Below are 26,072 nucleotides of genomic sequence, written 5' to 3' on the forward strand. Positions count from 1 at the left end.
AAACTAGGCATGAAGGAACATACCTCAAAATAATAAAAGTCACCTTTGACAAACCCACAGCCAACCTCATACTGAATGGAAGAAGGCTGGAAGCATTTACCCTGAAAACCAGCATGAGACAAGGATGCCCACTCCTACCACTCCTATCCAACACAGTACTGGAAATACTAACCAGAGTATTCAGGCAAGAGAAAGAAAAAAGACATCCAAATAGGAAAAGAGAAAGTCAAACTATTCCTGTTTGCAAACAATATGATTCTATGTCTAGAAAACCCCATAGTCTCAGCTCCCTGATCTGATGAACAACTTCATCAAAGTTTTAGGATATAAAATCAAGGTACAAAAATCAGTAGCATTCCTATACATCAACATCCAAGCTGACAGCCAAATCAGTAATGCAATCTCATTTGCCACAGCCACAAAAAGAATAAAATATCTAGGAATACAGCTATCCAAGGAGGTGAAAGACCTCTATAACAAGAATTATAAAATACTGCTCAAAGGCATCAGAAATGGCACAAACAAATGCAAAAATATTCCATGCTCATGAAGAGGAAGAATCAATATTATTAAAATGGCCATATTGCCCAAAGCAGTTTACAAATTCAATGCTATTTCTATAAACTATCAATGACATCCTTCAGATAATTAGAAAAGAAACTATTTTAAAATTCAAATGGAACAAAAAAAAGAAAAGAGCCCCCAAAGCCATGGCAATCCTAAGCAAATAGAACAGAGCTGAAGGCATCACATTCTCTCACATCAAACTATACTACAAGACTACAGTAACCAAAACAGCATGGTACTGGTACAAAAACAGACACATAGACCAATGAAATAGAATAGAAAGTTCGGAAACAAAGCCACACACCTACAGCCATCTGATCTTCAACAAAATTGACAAAAATAAACAATGGGGAAAGACTCCCTATTCAAAAAACAGTTCTAGGATAACTGGCTAGCCATATGCAGAAGACTGAAACTGGATTTCTTTCTTATACCATGTACAGAAGTCAACTCGAGATGGCTTAAAGACTTAAATGTAAAACCTAAAACTACAAAAAAAAAAAAAAAAGACCTGAAAGATAACCATTCTGGACATAAGATCAGGCAAAGATTTTATGATGAAGTTGTCAAAGCAATTGCAACAAAAATTGACAAATGGGATCTAATTAAATTATAGAGCTTCTGCACAGCAAAAGAGTAAACAGACAACCAAAAAATGAGAGAAAATATTTGCAAGCTATACATCCAACAAAGGTTTAGTATCCAGAAGGAAGTTAAATTTACAAGCAAAAAAAAAAAATTATTAAAAAGTGGGCAGGAGGCATGAACAGACATTTTTCAAAAGAAACATTTAGGTGGCCAACAGTATATTTAAAAAGGCACCTGGATTTTAAAAAGCTTTCTAAGTAATTATAATGCAAAGCCAAGATTGAGAACCACTGTGCTAAAGAGAAATTATTCTGTCTGGGAGTGCAAGTTTTTTTTTTGTTTAAATGAGTAAATCAAGATAATCCTGCATTCTATTTCTGAAAGAGAAAGACACCTATTGCTCTAGGGGTAAATGACGCCCTAGTCACCTTAATTTAGAATTTGCAGCTTTGTTCACTGTTTTACAGTCTCCATGTTATTAATTTTCTGTTTCATAAACCTGACAAACATAATTGTTAATTACGTACCACACACTCCACCCTCACAGTAATGGTTTCTCTCAGAACCTTCATCTGATATAAAGCTATAGTACAATGCTCCACTATATTAAATTTCAATTTAATTATCTTTATTACAGCATCACCTCCTTGGAGGAAATATTAACTCTGAGATGGACCTATAATAAGAGAGAAAGGTAATGCAGGAAGCCTTGCCCTAAAGCCTTGTGCTACTATATAGGCTACAGAGCCACAATAAAATGGTTGAAAAAGGAGCTTCTCTGCCATATCCTCGGCTCCTTGTGATGTGATCCCTCGAAGGCCCCTACTGGCACACACAAAGTGAATGGCATAAGAAACAGATCTTACGCACACACACACGCACGCACAAGTCATTGTGCGTGTGTGTGTATGTATGTGCACACTTTAGTTGAAAACAGAGAATAATTCACAAATAATTAGCCCAGGTGAGACCAGGAAACTGTCCATGGACAGTACATAGGCATTACACCATAGTTAATCTTTTAAGAGTTAAACTTTACTTAGCACCATGTACTTAAAAAAAAAAAAAAAAAGCTTAAGGTGTTTTGCCTTAAAACATTACTTGAAGTGACTTTCAATGACTCTCTTTAAACTTGGTTTGAAAGTTAAAAGAGCTAGAAGCCAGCAAACTCCCCAAAAGTCATTGAGTCCCTAAATTAACACTAAGGGGCTTGAATCCCATGCAACGATGATATTAGGTGACTGAGAAAAAATGAACTAGAAAATTGGATCACAGAGCTTTGAGGCTGCGTTATTGAAGCAAAATAATAAAATAAACTTTATTATCACTTATTCAGCATTTAAATAATAGGTATTTACAAGAAGTATTTTGGGATCAACTGCTATCAGGAGTGAACTATCAGCATCCCACATACATGCCTCACCACTCCCGTTTTTGTTCTTTTTAAACATGTCAGGAAGTTTAGGCACAGAGAAATTGATTTGTCCAAATTTCAGCCAATGGAGTCCGACATAAACACAGACAATACCAGTGACACTTGAAATATTCAGTGAATTGGACGATCAGCATATAGCTAGGACACCAGCTTTAGCCTAAGTTGAACTTATCATAGGATATTGACATCTTTGGGGGCACTGGAGACGTGGTGGGGAGAGGGTTCAAACTAAGAATGCTCCTTGATAGAACACATTGAGGGAGAACATATTGAGACGCTTAAGTGAACAGCCAAAGGGGAAAGGGTATTTTGAGTACATGCTGTGCCTTTTATTCACATAACCCCATCCTCTGCTTAGGGAGAGAGGGTTGTAATAAAGAGCAAAACTTCAATTAGATATGATACTAAAATTTCATGACCGATTGGAGCAAAAGCGCCTTATCTATTGGGGGTTCTAACGAAGTGGAAATTAACAGAAGGAACTCTTTCCAGAATGAGTAAATATTGGAAGCTAGAGGAGGTAGGAAGTGGCTTCATGGCAACACTGCAGCTGTGCTTTTCATGATCATTAATGAATCTGATGGAATGAGACAGTGGAAAATGGTCAGTATTGGGCAGTAGCTGAGAGTGAGAACTTGCCATTCCTGTGTTGGCTTGCTGAGGATAATGGCCTCCAGCTCCTTCCATGTCCCTGCAAAAGACATGATTTTGTTCTTTTTTATAAAATGCTCTCAATCTTATTGCCACCTTCCAATTTCCTGTTAGGACTTCCCACTAGGAGAGTATAAGAAAGCTGCTTGGTAAGGAGCGAATCTTGTTAAAAATAAAGTTCGCAGACTTTCAGCCTGCTTCTAAGAGAGAAACACAGATGCATGAGCATGGAGCTGACAGCCAACAGACAAGTAATCAGCCCATTGGGTTACCCAACTTAAAGTTAAGCAGGAAGCCAACAATATTGAAATAGTCCTGTTAGATTAAATTCCATTGCCAATGAGAATTTGTTTGATAAAAATTATACATGATTGTCTGCTACATTAGTGTAACAGGCAACCATCAATTTTCTCCTCTTGTTTTGTGATCCATAGATTTAGCTGTAAAAGGCTTGCTTCTATTTACAAAAATTTTAGTTGAAAAACATTTATAAAAACAAGAAAATATACATAGTATATTACAGCTAATAATATACAGTCAATATACATAATAAATGTTTTATTAGATTAAGAAAAAGTGCAAGAAAGGAAATCTAATGCTTGTCACAGGGCCAAATACAATATCTAAGGATAAAATTTGATGAAAATAGCATTATGAAAATTCACTCCCATTAGATGATGGCTTTTTTATGTCAGCTTGATAACTTCCAGGAAATAAATGAAGACATTTTAAAAATCAAAGGGATATAATCATATACGTGGTGCCTTATAAAAACTGTTAATGGTACAGTATACCAGCTCCAAACTATGACAACATTAACCACAGCAGGAGAAAGTAATGAATTCTAATAAGTCTGGAGACAAGCAAAGAAATAATTAATATCTCTGAATCAATTTTGTGGAGCTATTATCTTAATTTTGTGGTATTTTGAATAGAATAAAAAATATTGAGTCACAAAAGCAAGATATTAATTAAGCAGGGGTGGTTCCTGAGACTTGTTGGTACACAGGCTACATTTTTTTCTTTTCATTGGAGACTGGAGTGTTACATTTCATTTTTGGAGAAAGTAATCATCTACTTTTCCAAAGCAAGTTAGCAGTCAGGTAGAATCTAAATGACAAATACCATTTCTCCTCAAAGGTGGTATCTACAGACCACACATTTTATAAAAGAAGGATCAAGTCCAAATTATTACAGTTTCTTTATTCACACTGATAGTCTACGCCACACATTAATAGGTGGTTCAAAGCAAAAGCTATATAATTGGTTTTGGATATCCCAACCTCCTTTATTTCTAATAAGTATCTATTATTGCTAGACCTAGGATCCCGTCATATGAGGAAGCTAGTAGTATCACTCCTCCAAGCCCCAGAGATGACATCGCGCCAGCAGCGATGCCCTGGAGTCAGTCTCATGAAGCTTAGGAACTTTGAGCAATGTCTATCATTCAGGTGATCCCCTGCAACAAAGAACTACGATGTGCAGAGAGGGAATGCGCTGTAACTAGAAGAGAATATTGGATACACTTGCCTTATTATGTAGTCTATTAGTAATCCTAGGACAGCCTCTAGCCAAAAACAAAAAACAAAAAACAAAAAAAACATGTCTTAAAGCTTGGTGTACTTGATTTGGTATTTCACCTTTCCTATGCCTGCCTCCCCAGTCAATCTAAGTGTTTATCCTGATTTCCCCTTAGAGAAGACATGTGACTACTCTTTGCAACATTTGCTATATTTATGGAATACAGGGTGCAAGTTATATATTTCATAAAGGAGAGATATGTTTGTATTAACAGCATGATCTTATGCTTGTAATCTCTTTTTAATCTGGATATATCTTACTGCCAAAGTGATTTCATAACTTAAGTTGATATTTTTTTTTCTGTCTTACCGGTACAGAAAGTGATGGCATATTTTACAATCTTTGGTGTCATAGATTAGATAAAATATGTAATTCACTTAGCAAATGTGAAATATTGGACAAATTTCAGACCCCTACTGCATAAAATGTGAAGGTCAACACTTAACTAAAATGATTTCTTAAAGTTTCTTCCACCTTCAAAACCCGTCAAACTATTTACTGGACCTTCAGCAAAAAAAGGCATTTGGTAAAGAAATTGAGATACTAATGACAAATAATCTATCAAGGAAACTTAAATTATTATTCAAAATTAATAAGCAGGAAATAGTTTAGCTGAGGACAAGACCAGTCTGCCAAAGACAGAGATTGAGCAAGTGAGAGAGAGAGAAAGCTTAAAAGCCCAGAATAAAACTGCATACACAATATTTAACATGTTTTTCTATTTCTTAAAATGCCCCCACTGTATTACCTGAGCTGCTGAAGTGTGCAGTAGCAAACACAACCCTTCTCCACAGCTCATATTTTAAAGAATTGAGAAGTTACATTCATAATTTAGAAATCAAATAGGAAATTTTCTTTTTTTTTTTTTTTTTGAGGCGGAGTCTCGCTCTGTCGCCCGGGCTGGAGTACTGTGGCCGGATCTCAGCTCACTGCAAGCTCCGCCTGCGGGGTTCACGCCATTCTCCTGCCTCAGCCTCCCGAGTAGCTGGGACTACAGGCGCCCGCCACCTCGCCTGGCTAGTTTTTTTTTTGTATTTTTTAGTAGAGACGGGGTTTCACTGTGTTAGCCAGGATGGTCTCGATCTCCTGACCTCGTGATCCGCCCGTCTCAGCCTCCCAAAGTGCTGGGATTACAGGCTTGAGCCACCGTGCCCGGCCAAATTGGAAATTTTCTGATTGGAAAAAAGAAGAAATTTGATGCCCCCCCCCCCCCTGCCCACCGCCAAATGCCTGAGAATGTATCCCTGTGGACATTGACCTGGGGAAAGCTACTTCGTCATTTCATCTATTGAAGATATAATTATTTTGATCCTGTAAGCTATCTGAAAATTTGAATGTCTTCTGTGTTATGATAAAATGCCCTTTCCCGTTAGCCTTCTGAAACACAGTGCACTCAGAAGGCCTGCTAGATGCATTATAGGGACACATCAGGCATTCTGCAAGCTGAAGATTCTCCACTTTGATCTCCCAGCAAGCTGACTGTGGCACAGTGTCCCCACAGAGTTGAATGCACCACAGAGGAGGGTCTTTTAACTGAAGTGCACACGGGGAAAATTTCATGAGGTTCTTATGAAATGGTTTGTTTTAGCTCTGAATGGAGGAAAAGAAGTAGAGAGGAAAAGGGGAGACGGTCTTGTGACATAAAGATCCAGCTGGACCTGGTGTGATTTTTATCATCTTAAAGCCTGTTTGAGAAGACTAACCTCAAAGTGTAAGACTGTCTCAATACAGCACATTTAAAAAAATGGAAGGCAAAAAGTAGCTGGTCTGTAAACAACCCACAAAGCAAATCGCCAGTTGATATTTCCTGAACTAGAATTCTTTGAGTTACAATGGGAACAGCTTCTCGGTATATAAAGAGCATGAGTCTTCTCTTTGGTTCCAACGGAGCTTTGTCATGACTTGTAATGAGCTGAACATTGTAATGCATGTTCTAAAAAAAAAAAATTGACTATGACTGTGTGTGCAAAAATACAATGCACATGCACCAGGATGTTAACAAAACAGCACCTGCACAAACTAAGATTGCAACTCTATTCTCAGCTTATCTTTGCTTTTCAGTCACTGGGATCATTTCTGTTTCAATGGGAAGGAAAGCCGCACACACAAGCAGAATTCATACATTAAACTGGAGCTACCACTTTTATGTGAATCAGAGCTCAGTAAACAAAACAAAAATCTGAAAAATTTTAAGTCCAAATATTATCTGTCACATAAATACAATAGGCTTCCACAATGACAATGTTAATAGCAATAGATGATAAGTAACACAGGCTTTTAAACCTGAGGTTGGAATTTAAGAGAGGTATTACACAATTATAGGCTGTTTAAAATTGTTTTGAGTATACACAAAAGAAGTATTTGTTCAGACTTTAAAACTGCTCTTAAAAATATCATTAATAGAGTTATAGAAATTAATGTACAGATGAGTGAAAATACATAAATAGCAAAAAATGATTATATGTATTTGTCCTTTAAAAATGCCAATAGTTAACATAGTTCTCTAAATCGAATCCAACATCTGTTCATGGTTTACAAGTGACAGATTTGCTGATTAATTGAGAATAGATAACCCAGGTAAACAATAAAAACCACCGCAACTAACAAATAGTGAATACTTATATTTACCACAAGTACCATGCCTTGTGCTAAATACTTTATATATTTATTTAGTCCTTCAACATTCTGTTAGGTAGGTACTTGTTACGCTTTGAATTTAGCAGATGATCTGCCTCGGGGTTCAGGTTTATGAACCTTGGCCCTGTCGCATAGCTAGTAAGCAGCAGAGCTGGGCAGTGTGGTATCGCACTCCTCCCCTAGATCTAGTCATCACATATTTCTCAGTCACTATACCTATAACAGGAAAGAGCAAAACAACATCAAGGATGCTGTTATTTGGGCAAATGTACATTTTTCAATTGTGGCAAGTGAGAGCGCTTTCTATAGTAAGGTCAGTTGAAAGTGAACAGTGAGTATCCCTAATCTGAATCATTACAGTATTACAAAATGAAGACTTGAAACAACCAAAGAACTTCATATTGGAAAGAGTATTAGAGGGCATCATATTACCCAACATAGGGGTTCTGTCCAGTGCATTCCTGACAGATGGCTGCATTTGAACACTTCCAGTGACGGGGCATTCACCACCCACTAGGCAGCTTATTCCAATTTTAAATGACTTGAATTTTTAGAAAGGGCATCACTACCTGGAGCCAAAAATCAGAGCTGCTATCACTTCAAGTAATTACTGCATGCTGTATCACTTGATCATTGAAAAAACTATTGTCTCACTGTAAAATATGGGAGCTAAAGTATATACAAGGGGCAGCATATTTAATTGAATAAGTGGCATGTCCAGGTTTGGATCTCTTCCTCAGCTGTGTCAACCCCAGTGAAATCCAACGGCAAGCCTGGATTATACTGCATAACCCTAAATAAAATTTACCAGCAAACCAAGGGCATCCCACATCACATAACTATTGCACTTTGTTGTATCAGCTTAATGTCCATTGTGTTGGTAAAGACACACCAAATTTCTGATTGAAGCAAGATTCAGAACTGGGCATGGTAGCAGAAACATGCAGTAGGTCTGTGAACAGGTAATTGTCACTATAAACCCTCTGAGTGAGGTGCAAAGGAGGACATGAGCTATAATTCATACTTGTAGTGTATAATGGAGGACACACACGCAGCTGATGGGTGACTATGGCTCCTCACACTGCCAGCTTGCCTTAGAGGGTAGGGCTGCTGATAGAGCAAGGCATGGTGCCCATTGCACATGCCCACTCCGCACATCCAACCAAAGAGACTAAAATTCAAGGAAAATATTTGCTCTCAAAGCAAACAGAATCAGCATACACTTTAATCTGTTCTATAGATACACAGTGCCGCCTCTTAACCAAATGCCTTACTCTTGAGCAGTTCACTGCACTCTGTAACCGAACGTCAGACAGGACAGGAGAATGTAACTCCTTCATTTCTAGAGAGAAGTGCAAAGTTCGCTCATATGGCCTAATGTTTTACATCCATTGTGTCTAAAATTAAAATCCCAACAGTGACCAGGCTTGACTGTATTCTAAACAGAAGCTACATCAAAAGAGCTTTTGAATCTGGCTTCCTAAGCCAGGGTCATGAATTGATACTTCACTGCTGACTTCTTCTGCCCCAATCTCTAAGAGAAGCTCTAGCTAGCCTCCAGAATTGGCAAAAATCTGTGATGTCTCTCTAAATGGAAAATCTATTGTTAAAAACAAACTTCTTAACAGGTTGACTGATTTTAATGAGTATCCATAGTTTTTATCAGCATGCATAGACATCCAATGTCTTCTGACATTAATTTTATTGAGTTTTTAACTCAAAAGTTACGTCAAATGCATGCTTGTGTCTTTTTGCATTTCAATCTATTTTTAAAAATACTTGAAAGTATTTGAATTTCAAAATAAGCTGTCACCTATTACAGGTTATCCCAGAAGTCTTAGTGGAGTTTTGAGCTTTCAAAATTTAGGCAGAAACAAATGCTACAAACTTCCAAAGAGCACCACTTGTAATATTTATGGTTACCTTTCCTCTAGGCTCATGCAGTTTTGTGAATTTTTCAAAATCTGTTTTTAACTTTTTCCAGTTTCTCTTACTGAAAATGATACACACTGACTAGAAAAAGAAAAAGAAAAAAATCAGTCAAGATTTACAAAATTGCATACATATTAAAAAACATAAATAATTACTATTTTAAGAGACACTTGAACAAGACAGTACATTCACACTTCTGAAATAGTTAAAGCTCAAAAGTGAACTAAGGGTTTTTGAAGACTCTGTAGAATGTTCCAGTTCTGGAGCCCTGCAGAGACAGCCTATGTCAGGCAGGAATATAGCAACCCAAAAGCCATCTCTGTATTTATGCTTCTTTACCCACTGCCTGAAAATGAACAAGCATAATATAGAAAGAGAACCTCTATCTTTAAGACATCATTTCCACTTTGTGAGTACGTAAATTAACGGTGGAGAAGTTTCAAAAAGACATCTTCCCCAGGTCAAACCCTGGGCTCTGCCCCATGGCACATGATTCAAATTTAGAGAGCAGCATTTCACCCACCATATCGCTGTAGAATCTAATCATAATAAAGGCAGAAGAGATTTTCTTACTTGAGCACTTAAAGTCAAAGCTTACAAAGAGTCTGCTTGGAGAAATTTGGGCATATATGCAGACTTGATTCATTCTTTCTACTCTTTCTAGAAAAATCTAAGAAAGCTGAGGGTTGCGCTCAAGTTTTTATTCTCCTTCTTTAGGCCCCTTTTCTGCCTCCCGCCTTCCAAAATCCTCAAAGAGACAATGAATGTCACCACCACAGAAAAATCAAACTAGACTGTGAGAAAGCCAAAGAACTCTTTATCACTCAGTTGATATGAAATAGTCAAGCAGAAAATAATCTTCCATCCTAGTCGCACTGACTCATTTTATGAATGAGAAAAATAAAGGGAAGAACGTTTTATCATACTGTGTTTTATCAATCTTGGGATAAAAGTCTGAGCTGGAGCTTAAGCATTCCCCTCTCAAAAGGGTACGGTGTCAAAGACACCACAGAGATAGCTGATGTTAACCACATAGACTGTAACCTAGTTTCTGGTAGGGACCATTTTATTCATTGTCCAATCACTACCACAGAGCTGGCACATGGACTACAATCAGCAGATGTTTGTTTCACAAAATGTAGCTATCAGGACAATATAAATTTTTATATTATAAAAAGCTATTAGAGTATATTAACCTTTTGCTTCCTGCCTATTCTGGGTTGGATAAAAAAAAAAACAAGAGTGTTTTTAGAGTAAAGGGATAATACTGTATTCTAATTTTGACGGAAAGAACAAATTCCAGGAAAGAATTGCAATCATTCTGGTTTGAATTTTTAAAGGAGGAAGATGAAGGGGCACACAGGAAGACAAAGTGTGCTGAAACGAGAAAGAAGCCTAGAAAACAGCACAGAATACTGAAAGACACGGAAGAGAACACGAAGAGATTGCAGTGGCACTGGGACTTGGAACCACTTTCTCTACATGTTGTTTTAAGTATTAATTTTTGTGTAAATGGCATATAAGATCCTCATCCGCCATCTACATAAAAGATTGCGGTGCCAAACAGGACTGCCCCGTGTGCGCTTTGTTTCCAAGTCAGCTTTCTTACAAGCGTCTCTCTGCTTTCTGACAAATGAAAGGAACAAGTTCATTGGAACAAGGAGGGTGTATTGTCTCTATTTGCCGTTGACTTGTTTGCTTCCTTGGGGTACTTAATGAAGGAGCAGCCTTTGGGCAGCAGAGAAAGAGCTTTGGAGTTGTCAGAAGCACTAGCTAAAAAGCTTCAAACTGGGTCTTGCCGGTGTGTAACTGCTGTGGAAGAAAACATTTGAAAACAAGACATGCATTTTTAATAAATGGAGACATAAAAGTTATTTTTATTTGATCTGAGCCTGACATTATTTTGTGCTTCTAAATTCCTTTGGAAACACTAGAAGTTTCAATTCCCATGTCATCTTCAGAGTGCTTTGAGAAATGTGAATATTGTGCAATTATCTTTTGGATGAATGGAAAGAAAAGGTAATGTTTCCTTGAATGATAACCTTTACTCAGCCTTAAATACACAAGAAATGCTTCATTTCTCACTTTCTTTATCTGACACACTGAAACAACACCAATAATTGTTTAGGCCTCTTGCAGAGATTCTCTGCTCCCTATTTTGTATCAGAAGTTTTTATAAATGTTTCTCACATGAAGTTTAAATTGATCAGCATTTAACTAGGTAAACTGGAGACTTCTTTGTTTGTAATTCTTTCTCAGTCTTTTGCCCATAAATCAAGAAACTGAATGGACTTAAAGACCTCCCATTATTTTATAGGTGATGAAACTGAGACCCAGAATGTCTGATATTTGCGGAAGACCATCTCGTTGGCTCTGCAGACCCAGAACACACCGATTCTTCAAGCCTTCCACTGTTTCTTCTGCTTAATAATAAAACATACACCATAAAAAGCAGCTGCTGCTTTTTGAGGCACAGTGCTAGACATTTTAAATATATTAGGATATTTTTCTTCATTATCTCCTTACAAGATAATTATTATTCTCTTCTCTTAGATAAGAAAGCTGAGAAAGAAAGTTGATAAAAATCCAAAAAGGTAGTGTAACTCACCCAATGTTACAAAGCTGGACAGTGGCAAAACCTGAACTAGAACACAGCTCAGACTGACCCCAAAACCAGAATAGCTAAGCTAACATATCCCTGAAATTCAAAATAAAATGAAAACCTGAATATGAAAATAGAAATAGAGGCACATGTCTCCTTGGGTACTGTAACAACAACAACAACAAAAGTGAAAATCAGGCTCTTTCTTAAACGAATGGGAAGAAGTCCAATCTAGACATTGGAGTCCTAGCCAGTTCCATAAATCACCTAACTGAGGAATATTGGTAAAATTCAGCCTCACTGAGCCTTGGAGTCACGCTCTCTAAGGCCAGTGTTAATGCTACCTGCACCACCTCCTTCACCAGACCACTGAGAGGATCAAACGAGAAAGATAAATATGACGATGCTTCCAAATATTTATCAGAGAATTATAATTTTAAATTCTAAGCCCCATTGGAAGGGGTCTCAAAATTCTGCATTTTTTTTATTAATTGCAGAAATTGCAAAATTCTGCATTCTTTTTATTAATTGCTTCTCTGATTTGAGAATCCTCTTGCTATTTATATGATCTCGAGAAACATGGAAAGGAAATGAGGGTGGACTTGGTTGCTTAGCGTGCTCCCCCAATCATATCTACCCAGAACCTCAGAATGTGACTTTATCAGGAAATAGTACCTTTATAGATGTAATTAGTTAGAGATCTCAAGTTGAAATCATTCTTGGATTTAAGAGGATGATTTTCCTAAAACCACTGACTGGTGTCCTTATAAGAAGAGGAGAGCACACAGAGAAGCACAAAAGAAAGCCATGTGAAGATGGAGGCGGGGATTGGAGTGATGTTGCCACAAGTCAGGGAACACCAAGAGCCACCAGAAGCTGGAAGAGGCAAAAGATTCTCTCCTGGAAACCTCAGAACGCCCGTGGCTCTGCTACCACCTTGATTTCAGACTTCTGGCCTCTAGAACTGTGAGAGAACACATTTCTGTTGTCTTAAGCCACCTAGATTGTAGCTGTTTGTTCCAGCCCTGGGAAACATACAGAAAAGGTAATGCACCTTCATCAATTATGTTCTCAAGTCACCAGGGAGGTGGCTTCTCCTCCACACCCATCCTCGGATGCTCCCCTGAATGTGTGAGGCTCTTTGAACAGTACTATACCAGTTGTTCATAGGCAATTTCCACTCCAATTGATCAGGGCTCAACTACTAAATAAGATAAATATCTTAAATATGCCCCCAGCTCACAGGTATTATAGGGAAGCAGTATTCAGTTGTAAATATATGATTCACTCTAGCTGCTTATCTATTATTATGTTTGATATAATTTTGTGTTCAGAGCTCTTCACGAATAGACTGATGCTGGATGGAACTAGAAGCTCATCTGAGTCAAGAATGAAAATGCTGGTGATAAAAATTGCACATTATAGATTTGGGCACATCTTATGGTCTCAACAGAAAAGGTCCCCAGGGAAGATAATTATTTTTACTTTCCACCTTTGTTACAAAAATAATATAAAAGACAGGAAATGGGAAAGAGCTGCTTCAGCTTATTAAAAAAGAGACAGTGGCCATATTTTTTAAACTCTGTTTACATATTAAGGGGCTTCAGATTACCACCATGGTCAAAGGATACTGAGACTCTGCACAGAAGATCCTCAATTAATATTTGATGGAAGGACAAACAATAAATGATTTTTACATACAGCATACCTTAGTAAAATTACTATAGGACATGCTACAGTACGTGATCATACAGATTGAAATATTTGGCAAATTATAAAACAGTTATCTGTATATAGGGCAGTGGGAGGTGGACATTTCTTAGGCAGGGTCAGCTCCGGGAATACCCTGCTCTTCTTCCCTTTTCTTCCTAAACAAGAATGAGTTCATGTCCTTCGCAGGGACACGGATGAAGCTGGAAACCATCATTCTCAGCAAACTAACACAGGAACAGAAAGCCAAACACCGCATGTTCTCACTCATACGTAGGAGTTGAACAATGAGAACACACGGACACAGGGAGGGGAACATCACACACTGGGGCCTGTCAGGGGGTGGAGGGCTAGGGGAGGGATAGCATTAGGAGAAATTCCTAATGTAGGTGACGGGTTGATGCATGCAGCAAATCACCATGGCTGGTGTATACCTATGTAACAAACCTGCATGTTCTGTCCATGTAGCCCAGAACTTAAAGTATAATTTTTTTTTTTTAAGGCATGCATTTGTATATAGGGCAGTGGGAGGTGGACATTTCTTAGGCAGGGTCAGCTCCAGGAATACCCTGCTCTTTTTCCCTTTGCTTCCTAATTCCTCCTGTATCACCAGTATTAACAATATCTTAACCAGACAGATTAAAAGGCTAAATAACCATGAGAGGCTGTTGAAGAGAAGCATACAGCTTAACTGCAATGAAATTATAATGTTTAACACTCTTCACCTCACTGATCCTGTGAATATACCCTAAGGCCCCACCCCACATATGTCTTTCCCAGCAGTAATGAAGGCAAAAGAATAGAAACAGGTGTTCCCCATGAATGCCTGGACCCCGAGGGCACCACCTGTGTCCACATAAATCCAACACAAACAGTATCTAGCACAGTTGTGAGCAAGGTTATAGGACTCATCACACTTCCCTGCCAAGGCAGGAAAATGAGGACAGGTAATCTGGCTCTTTTAAGCATCAGAGATACACAGCCAAATACATGGAAGGGGACAGAATTCTCTTCCTTCTTGAAATTCTTAGAGAAAGAAGTAGAACTCAGCCAATACAAAATGAAACTTCTAAAAGTGCATTAACAATATCCGGCTGCAGCTACTTGGGAGGCTGAGGCAGGAGAATGGTGTGAACCTGGGAGGTGGAGCTTGCAGTGAGCCGAGATCGCGCCACTGCACCCCAGTCTGGGTGACAGAGCAAAACTCCGTAAAAAAAAAAAAAAAAAAAAAAAAATTGGCTGGGCACGTGGCTTATGCCTGTAGTCCCAGCACTTCGGGAGGTTGAGGCAGCAGGATCATTTGAGCCCTGGGCAACATAGTGAGACTCCTTCTCTACAAAAAATAAAAAATATTAGCTGGGTGTGGTGGCACACGCCTGTTGTCCCACCTCCTCAAGAGGCTGAGGTAGGAGGATGACTTGATCCTGGGAGGCTGAGGCTACAGTGAGCCGTGATGGTGCCACTGCATTGCCTGGGTGACAGAGCAAGACCCTGTCTCAAATATACATATATCAAACAGTTCTCAGAGCATAAATGGCTTTATTTTACCACATGGCTCATTCACAAGTATATGCCAAATTATACTCACCAGGAATTGAGGACACTATCAGCTCCAGAAATGGACATAGCAAGTTGCTGGTTGGGAGTCCTGTATTTCACAGGGCCCTTTTGTCCCCAGGGTTAGTGGTAAAGCTCCCTTTCCTTGGCAACAGAACTACAGGAGAAGTGGCTGGACAAGTGTATTGTATTTCTACCTTCGGTAAGGGAACCCCATATGAAGATGTGCCAAATCTTTTTTTTTTTAAAACACAGCTGGCAGCCCGAAGCAGCAATGCACGTGGATATCTAAGAGCGGGGAGACATTCAGGGAAGACAGGGCTAATGGAGCCACAGGGTGAAGTGGCAGATCTGCTCTAACAACCTTCTCAGTAGCAACCGCAGCTATTTCTCCTCCCAAAGCAATCACACATGATTAAAATGCCACGTTCTTCACAATGTTCTGGGGAGTCACATTTACTGTGACTCAGAAATTTTGCGTTTATTGGGCAAAAGTGAGACCTGTTGTATCCCAGGCTGCCTGTCGAGTGGATGCTTGGGGGCTGCAAATCTGATAGCCTGCTGGGGGGATGGTCACCATACTTTTACATGTTGAAAGTACACTGCCAAGCTAGATGTGCCCAAAGAGGCATTTGGAAATGACGCGCTAAGAACCAGAGAGCCTCCTTGGTAACAGTCAGTCTCAGAATTGCCGGATTCAGGCTACTGGGAGTTACAGTTACAATTTCCCCAGGACAATGTTTCTTAGGAAATGTGTCAGATCATTGGTATTTTTGCATGATGGATTTTATTGACATAATGCTGGACCCAATACCTGTGCCTCATCAGCCCCATTGTTAATGATTTGTGAATGCTTTGTGGTCTTTGGGCATATAAAGGTGCGCCCTCAGGTACACTGTCTCTGTACACATCACGCCCTCAGTGCACAATCGTCAGAGTGTGTGGGAAGTTCCTGGGGCCTCTCCCCCAAATGCTGTATGAGAAAACAAGATCTGGTATCATAAAATTTTTTTACAAGAACTCCCAAACTGTAGATCCCTTTTAAAACTTCATTGCAGTGGTTCAAATCTGTGCTAGTATATATAATACTTAATATACTTTGTTCATTAAATTGGCTTAATTGAAAAATATTTAATTCATTTAGATACTGGCAAAGATCCATTTTTTCAATTTATGAAATCCCCTTAAAATATAGTCTCAGTCTGTTTTGTGCCTACAGGTTTACTTTAACAGCTAAAATATCTTTTGTCATTTCCCCTGGTTTTCACATATCTCTTTCCCATAACCAGGGTGTCAATACACAGAACAAGCAGGTCAATGGTTTTCAAAGTGACTTCTAGCTGCACTTTTTTTGTTGTTGTTGAGGCGGAGTTTCGCTCTTGTCACCCAGGCTGGAGTGCAATAGTGTGATCTCGGCTCACTGCAACCTCTGCCTCCTAGGTTCAAGTGATTCTCCTGCTTCAGCCTCTCAAGTAGCTGGGATTAGAGGCACCCACCACCATGCCCAGGTAATTTTTTTTTATATTTATAGTAGAGACAGAGTTTCACCATGTTGACCAGCCTGGTTTTGAACTCCTGAACTCAAGTGATCTGCCGGCCTCAGCCTCCCAAAGTGATAGGATTACAGGCGTGAGCCACCGGGCCCAACCTAGCTGCACTTTTATAGCAAATAGGATGCTTGGATGATAATTCCAATTGCACAAGAATGTTACTTTGCAAAATGTGTACAGATTAAAAAACTAAAAAGGGAAAAAAATGCTTGCCAAATGGTCATTGAAAATTGCAGAAATTAAATGCACAAGACAAAATTCCAAGCATTTAATATAGTCAAGTGGCAGTGGGGTTTGTCTACCGCACTGCCACAGACTAATGGCTGAAGTTCCTGCTTTGCAAATCTGATTTCTTGCTCAGAATGTTGCTCATAATTGGCTTCTGGGCCAGGATGCCCATTGAGATGTAGGAAATAGCTGTTGTTGATATTTTGATGCCGAAAAGGGTCTGTCAGATTTTTCTTTCCTGTAACCACTCACTTTCTCTTTGCCTGTTGTCACATTTCCCCCGTCTCCTGCTCATTTTACCCACATTAAAGCTGTAAGTAAATAAATGACAGGCTGTGGCCTATCATCAGGTGACAGATCATCCTGCCTGGGCTCTGAAGAACGGAGACGTTGTCATCTGTCTGGTCCCCCTCACATTCCCTGTCAGCCTCACCGCATCCGGGTGGCATGTCACAGTCATCGGAGCAAGATGAATACAGCCGTGTAAACATCAGCTTGGGAGCCGAGTCAATCAAACATGGGACTCTAACTGCACAGAAGCCCTTCGCTGCCAGAAAAGAAAAGCACTCAGAGAGAAAGAAACGCCTTTCAGTGGCCTGTTTCTGCTTCCACTGCTGCTACTTATTTCTTAATTGAATTTAACAGGTTGTGGGTTTTGTTGTTTGTTCTTTTCCAAGTTGAAAGGGCAAAGTCATAATTTTTCCCCATCAAGAGTAGGGGACTTAATACAAATTTCGCTGTTTTAGAGCTGATCAATAGTTATTGGATTTGCCTAATCAGCCAAAGCAGAGGCAAATCAAAGCCATAGCCCACAAGGACTCTTACAGAGCTTTATAGCCTCCACCAAGATGAAAGTTAGGCAAGTTGCAAGAAATGACAACAAAGGAGATGATGAAACATCTCCTCGGCTAAGCTCAAGTGGCATTTGGAAGAATAATTTGGAGGGTTGTTCCAAAACAAATAACGAACCATGTATTAAAATAAACAAAGTCATAAAAATGTCAGGAGGAATGCCAGCATAATAATGACTTCCCAGTGCGAGAGAAAAGTCAAAGGAGGATAATGCAACTTCTTCCTGAATGAAAACAGCCAGTGCTCTCTGTCCCCATGGACTTTCCATCTCCTTCTGGATACGCCTTAAGAAGCTTTTGGAGCTGCCATTTTAGAAACTGTCTCTCATGGTACTTAAGGAGAAAAACTGAATGGATCCTTCCTTTGTTCTGTTAAAAATGTGACTGTCAACCACCACACAGCTTTCTCATGTATTTGCAGTGCATGTGGAAAGACTCCTATGAGGAGGGCACCTTCTGCTGAGATTTCCTGAACACCCTGACGCTCACCTTGGGAGCAGCCATTGACAAAACTTGTACCACAGGAGGCCCTTTGGCTAAGCATTGATCATTTCTGAAAATGGGGTAGTTTTGTTGTTTCTCTGTCAAAAAAGGACTTATGTAACTATCCGGCAGTATAAAGCACCATAGTAATAGTGCTGATGACTCCAGAATTATCCCAAACCATAGGGATTCTGAGGCAACAACACTTGCAGAGTCTGTATGTAGCATCAAACTAAAAGCCATTGAACACTGCATTGATATCCTGTTCCTATGTTCCTTGATCTACCACTGAAGACCCTGAAAGTCCTGGTCCCAGCCTAAATTTTCAGCCGTATTTCTTTTTCTTTTATTACTTCCCTTTTGACCTATTCTTTTTCTTTCTTTTTTATTTTTTTTTTTAGATGAAGTTTTTTTATTACTTCCCTTTTGACCTATTCTCTTTCTTTCTTTTTTATTTTTTTTTAGATGAAGTTTCACTCTTGTTGCCCAGGCTGGAGTACAGCGGTGCAATCTGGTCTCACTGCAACCTCCACCTCCCAGGTTCAAGCGATTCTTCTGTCTCAGCCTCTCAAGTAGCTGGGATTATAGGCACCCACCACCATGCCTAGTTAATTTTTGTATTTTTGGTAGAGACGGGGTTTCACCGTGTTGGACAGGCTGGTCTTGAAACCCTGGCCTCAGGTGATCTGCCCGCCTCGGCCTCCCAAAGTACTGGGATTACAGGCCTGAGCCACCACAGCCGGCCTACATTATTTTTAGGAAACTATATTACTTTCCTATATTTGGGTATTGCTTTTATGACCCCCACCCCTGGAATATGTCTCATCCTTTCATGTATCCAGCAAACATACACACTGGCCTAGAAATTCCATTTGTAGACATTCATCTACAAGAAAACAAATTTCCTTCAAGGTTCTCTTTTCAGTATGCTAATAATAAAACACAGATAGCAACCCCAAATTCCCAACATTATATAATACTTAAATAAGTTATAATATATCCATAGGTAATATTGTAGTATTCAGGCAATAAAAAAATGATACCACACATTAATACTGATTCTCATGGAATAACATTCATGATATATATTTTTGATGGAGAAAAATAAGCTACAGAACCAACCTGTACAAATGGTTTTGCTTTTATAAAAAGCAACATATTTAAATATGTATATATTCATTTATATCCATATTCATAATTTTATTGAGAGAGTAGAAATACACACCATTGTATGCATATGTTATTTATGGATCAAGAAATTGTTTTGTATGTATGCATGTCATTTATCTGTATTCTACAACCTTTCAGAAGTAAAAATGAATTGCCTTGATATAGAAAATAATTGTAATGTAAACTATACTTCAAACTCTAGCTCAAATGGCTTTCTTCCCACACAAAGCTTTTCCTAAAACTTCATCAGTAAGCTCTTCTTTTTCTGAACTCTATCTGTATCTATTTTATGTCGTTTAAATTTCATCTTGGGTTAAATACATTTGTGTATTATTAAAATATAAACTGCATGAGAGTAGGAGTCCTTTCAAATTTATTATTGCATGTAAACTTGTAGCAGATGTTTACAAATATCCATTGTGTGAATAAATATTGTGTGCCTAATCAGTAATTCTAAAATTTAGCTGCATATCAGAATTACTTTGAAAGTGTTTTAAAAGCACAGAGTCCTGGGCCTATCAATGCTTTTAGGTCTTATGTGGACCTAAAGGGGTGGAGAATTATGGTCCTACTGTTCCTCCTAGACAATTCCAGTTTAATCTAGGAAATTATCCTTCCACCTGGCATGCTCATACTATCTGTCCACATACTTGGCTTTGGGTCTTTAATGCCCTGAATTAATTCCTGCCCTTGCAAAAAGTGTATAAGCAATTATTAACTGATCAGACTTAATAATCAAAGTGCCTGGAATATTACAAATGTTTTAACAAATGTTTGTTAAATGAATGGTTATATTCTCCTGTCATGTTCCTAAGAGCTTGTACTTGTGACTTCCACCAGAGTTCTCTCTCTAATTCCCTTAATTTGCCCCTTTTCTGTCTCCACGATACTCACCTAATTGTCTTCTTGAGAGCTGATTCACCTCTTAGCCTGATCATAATATTTTTGTAAGTACAGATTTTTCAGCCAGGTTGGCACAGGAAAATTAGCTGTGCACAAGAAGGAAGCTTCAAGATCAACATCAAAAGTTCTTGAGTGGGTAATGGGATCTGGGGTTGAGTATTTAGTAATGGGATTAATCCATGATCTCAGAGGTGAGCCGGAGCAGTTAGGAGCAGTGAAAATCATTGTTTGGTGGTAGAGAGATGGGAAAAGAAGGAAATCTAAACAAGGATATTCCAACAGCATTAACTCAGGGAGAGAGCTGCACATTGGGTACACAGCAATTGCATCCAGAAAATTTAAGTAGGGAGATGGTTCAAAGAATTTGTCCACATACTTTCTCTGCCCGTTTGTCACGGTCACTTATTGTCACTGTTGCTTATAAGCTTCGTTCTTCATTCATCATTTCTCCTAACCTCTCACTTGCCTGGTCCTAAGTCCCAGGCTCCCTTCAATATTCTGGCATTTCTTGGTCAGTCCAGTCCTAGGAGTCATTGTATGTATCTGACCATAGAAAATATTGAGGTAGAAGGCGCTGATGGGAAGAGAAACAAAATATGAAATTGAAGGTGAGTAGGCCCTTTAGACCATTGCATTGCTATAAACCACCCTTCACCTGTGCAATCATTATACTGAAACAATATAGCACATACAGTGTCATCTATCGCAATGTTATCAAACTGGAAATCCTCTGTAGAGGTCCTTTCTGGGTACTCATGAATTGTAGGTTTTTAAAAACCCATTAGCCAGCACTGAGATCTGTTGTCTCAAGTTTTCTATTTCAAACCAATATACGTGGCAAACATACGTTCCAATTTTTATTTTTAGTAACAATGAATAAGATAATTTGGTAGTTAGAATGTGTGTGGATGTGCGTTAATATCATTACCGCACTTTTGACTTTCCAAATGTGCCCTGTTTTTAATAGAAATAAAACCACTACGAGACACTTCAGAAATCACTTTAGAATAATTTTGAAGACATTTGTTCATAGAAAAAAAATGAGTCTCATTATCATATGATTTAAGTATTTAAAAACAAAGTCTAGTAACTTTTAGGGAAATTAAGTAATTTTAGCTTCTAGAGCCTCTTTCTCCATAAGCTAACTATCCGGGAAATAAAATTGCATAAACCACCATTCTGTAAACTTTTTCTTTTGCAGGCTTAATTGACTGAAGGATGTAAGTTTTTCCCTAAAAAATCTGTATATTTACCTTGAATTATCATTTGAGCCTCTTACTCCAGACCTCTGTCTTTTTGAGCATCTGGTCTGTGGTCCTCGGTCTCAGTTTTGTTTCTGGATTCTCTGTGGAGATCTGTCTGTCATTCAGATTTTCATAGTAAACATACTAATACCTTTTTTTCTCTTTATGAATTGTACTTTATAAAAATCTTGAGTTTTCTCATATTTGTCTACCACCCTTCCCTTTCCCTTACCGAGATACAAAATATGATGAATCCATGGAAACAACATCCACATTAATTATAAATTTGTAATTTTCCTGCTTCTCAGGTGAAAAGACAGGCACAGAGGAAAGCATCCGTTTTAAACTTTACTGCATGCATGGAGAGGGTCAAATGCAGAGGTACTGTGTACACACAACCAAGGCAATGAGGGAGAGTGTGAGAAGGATATAGAGACAGAGGGGGGAGAGAGAGAGAGACGGAAGAGAGAAAGAGAATGAGAACAACGAAGAAAAAGAATGTAGCATACATATGAACACTAAACCAGGAGTGAAAAAATATGCCATTTAAGAGTGTACACTCTGAGGTCTGAAGTTCAAAAGAAGGAAGTCCAAGGGGCTTTGATGGTCAGTGAGATCATATCTGTGCTATTACAGAGGCTCCACCTCTAATCTTTTTACAAATGTTTTTATTTCTCCTGCCTAATCCTGCCCATTCACACACACACACACACACACACTCCCACAGACACACACAGACTCACACATACACACAAACACACACTCATACAGATATAGGTGTATGCAGTCATGCACACATTCACACAATCACACACATACACACATTCACACCCTCACACACATTTGCACACTCACACATGCACATTCACACACTAACACATACATACCCACATACACACACACGTTCACACACATACACACACATATGCATTCACACAGTCACACATATGTACATAGACACACACACTCACGTTCACACACATTCACACAGTCACACATATGGGCACACACATACACAGACTCACACATACACATTCACACTCTCACACATATATACACGTTCACACACACATTCACACACACACAGACTCACACAGCCACACATTCCCACACACATACATGCATACACACATTCACACATATGCACACATTTACACACACACTCACACATTCAGTTCACTCACACACATATATGCATACACACACTCATACACACACACTCACAAACAGTGGTGACCATTTCAGAAGAACAGAGTGCACCCCCTGCGCCTCGCCCACTTCTCCCAAGATGGAGAACAATTTGGCATGAGGAAACGTTTAGGTCTAAGAGTCTCCTGCTTTGAGAAAATCTATTATACGAAAATACAACCACACAGCACATATACATGGGAGTATCTGATGACTTAACCCAAGAATTCTTCATATTTTAGAAGGCTCTGTTGCAAGATTTTTCTAAGTAGCAAATACCATTAAATCATTTATTTAAAATAACATGTAGAGTTTCTAAGGATCATGTCTGCGAGCCAGGATTCCCGATCCAGAGACAATGGCCCCGATGGGATGGAGCCCGAAGGCATCATCGAGAGTAACTGGAATGAGATTGTTGACAGCTTTGATGACATGAACCTCTCAGAGTCCCTTCTCCGTGGCATCTACGCCTATGGTTTTGAGAAGCCGTCTGCCATCCAGCAGCGCGCCATTCTACCTTGTATCAAGGGTTATGATGTGATCGCTCAAGCCCAATCTGGGACTGGGAAAACGGCCACATTTGCCATATCGATTCTGCAGCAGATCGAATTAGATCTAAAAGCCACCCAGGCCTTGGTCCTGGCACCCACTCGAGAATTGGCTCAGCAGATACAGAAGGTGGTCATGGCACTAGGAGACTACATGGGTGCCTCCTGTCATGCCTGTATTGGGGGCACCAACGTGCGTGCTGAGGTGCAGCAACTGCAGATGGAAGCCCCCCACATAATCGTGGGGACCCCTGGCCGAGTGTTTGATATGCTTAACCGGAGATACCTGTCTCCCAAATACATCAAAATGTTTGTACTGGACGAAGCTGACGAAATGTTAAGCCGTGGATTCAAGGACCAGATCTATGACATATTCCAAAAGCTCCACAGCAACACCCAGGTAGTTTTGCTGTCAGCTACAATGCCTTCTGATGTGCTTGAGGTGACCAAGAAGTTCATGAGGGACCCCATTCGGATTCTTGTCAAGAAGGAAGAGTTGACCCTGGAGGGTATCCGCCAATTCTACACCAACGTGGAACGAGAGGAGTGGAAGCTGGACGCACTATGTGACTTGTATGAAACCCTGACCATCACCCAGGCAGTCATCTTCATCAACACCCGGAGGAAGGTGGACTGGCTCACCGAGAAGATGCATGCTCGAGATTTCACTGTCTCTGCCATGCATGGAGATATGGACCAAAAGGAACGAGATGTGATCATGAGGGAGTTTCGTTCTGGCTCTAGTAGAGTTTTGATTACCACTGACCTGCTGGCCAGAGGCATTGAGGTGCAGCAGGTTTCTTTAGTCATCAACTATGACCTTCCCACCAACAGGGAAAACTATATCCACAGAATCGGTCGAGGTGGACGGTTTGGCCGTAAAGGTGTGGCTATTAACATGGTGACAGAAGAAGACAAGAGGACTCTTCGAGACGTCGAGACCTTCTATAACACCTCCATTGAGGAAATGCCCCTCAATGTTGCTGACCTCATCTGAGGGGTTGTCCTGCCACCCAGCCCCAGCCAGGGCTCAATCTCGGGGGGCTGAGGAGCAGCAGGAGGGGGGAGGGAAGGGAGCCAAGGGATGGACATCTTGTCATTTTTTTTCTTTGAATAAGTGTCACTTTTTGAGGCAAAAGAAGGAACCGTGAACATTTTAGACACCCTTTTCTTTGGGGTAGGCTCTTGCCCCAGGCGCCGGCTCTTCTTCCGAAAAAACACTAATCCATTTCCCTAACCCAGTAACCTCCAGATCCCAGAGGCTCTCCTCACCTCAGCTGAGCTCCTTTGAAAGTGATTCAGGGGACTATGTCACTCAGCCTCATTTGCTGGACCAAATCTGGAGGGAGAACCCCTAAAACCCCTGAGTGAGGTTGCCCAGGGGGTTGTCCCCAGGTGGGGGGAAGCAGGGGAGAGAAAATGGTAGCCATTTTTACATTGTTTTGTATAGTATTTATTGATTCAGGAAGCAAACACAAAATTCTGAATAAAATGACTTGGAAACTGCCAAAAAAAAAAATAATAACATGTAATCTATAAATAAACGTTACAAAAGCAATTCCAACATCATAAATTCAGGCATGGCTCTCCAGATTTTGGGGGCACCTTCACTTTCAAACCATATTTCTTTGTAATTTTATACAAAACTATGAAAAAATAACTCCCATAGGAGTCCCACATAGCCTTATACAGATTCTCAAATGTCGGTTCTGGATAAGTACTTTGGCTCTAATCTGTTATATTTTTCTTCCACTTTCAGCTAATGTAAAGTTACAAAAGTTTACTCTAAAAATTAAAATAGTTAATAGAGAAAATTTCAAGGAACTTTGCTAAGGAACAGCATATGTATCTCTACAATAAAGCCCTTAATGAATAACGTTATCAGAGTTATTTGGTCTAAAATTAATTAACCTAAATTTTCAAATTGAATCCCAAAAACTGTGGATGCTGCCTTTTGTGTTGGCGTGCAAAATTGAGCCTGCATCTGTTTCCATTCAAAAGTTCCATCAATAGGCACTTTCCGTTGGCTTGCTCCATAAGTAATTCAGAAGGTGGAACAGCAAAAAGATAAGAGGGCTCATTAAGTGATTAAAGTCACTGGAATTGATAAATTTTTATATCAAAAGATTTCACAAAGAAAATGCAACTGTAGGAAAGTTTGAATTAATTTGTTTTTATTTTTTTTTTACTTGGGGGAAAGGGAGATAGTAAAATTAAATTAAGGGAGGTTCACAAATAGTGTGGGAAGTCAAGATTCTAATTTATATGAAGCTCTTCAAGTCCTCATAGGGGTCATAATAACCATGATTTGGTGGATAATCATTTGATTTGAGTTGACCAGAATTAACTTGCCAGAATAAAGGGGGACTGAGGCTTTTCCAGCTTCCGCTTGGGTGGGGAGCTTGTACCACGATTTGAATGAGTTATGCATAGCCTGAGAGTGCTTTTTGAATTTGACATAAGGAGTCTTCACAAAAGTGCCCACCCAGTCAACTTATCCATGCTTCCAAAGTCTTATAATCTCTGCTGAAAGAGAACCCTTCTGCACCAACACTGCAAGGGATGAGGACAGCATGTGTTCAGGGGAGAGAAGCAGTCGGTGGCTCCTGCAACAAGAGGCAAAGGACAAACACTCACCTCAGCATCT

The 26,072-nt window shown here is 39.4% G+C and overlaps 1 protein-coding gene across 3 annotated transcripts; it reads left to right on the forward strand.

Annotated features, from left to right (window-relative positions):
* Nucleotides 1–23,179: 23,179 nt before the first annotated feature.
* LOC105526686 (eukaryotic initiation factor 4A-I-like) lies at nt 23,180–24,944 on the forward strand. Of its 3 annotated transcripts, none has more exons than XM_011962759.1 (2): nt 23,180–24,197; nt 24,260–24,944. In XM_011962759.1, exons 1-2 carry the CDS (start codon nt 23,202–23,204, stop codon nt 24,305–24,307), a joined length of 1,044 nt encoding a protein of 347 aa, XP_011818149.1. In that variant the 5' UTR covers nt 23,180–23,201; the 3' UTR covers nt 24,308–24,944. The 3 variants fall into 3 exon arrangements, with proteins under 3 accessions (XP_011818149.1, XP_011818150.1, XP_011818148.1); XM_011962760.1 differs by having other exon boundaries at nt 24,278–24,944; XM_011962758.1 differs by having other exon boundaries at nt 23,180–24,643.
* The last annotated feature ends 1,128 nt before the right edge of the window (nt 24,945–26,072 follow it).

This window comes from Colobus angolensis, unplaced genomic scaffold, assembly GCF_000951035.1.
Source record: "Colobus angolensis palliatus isolate OR3802 unplaced genomic scaffold, Cang.pa_1.0 Scaffold6, whole genome shotgun sequence".
NCBI classification, from domain to species: Eukaryota; Metazoa; Chordata; class Mammalia; order Primates; family Cercopithecidae; genus Colobus; species Colobus angolensis.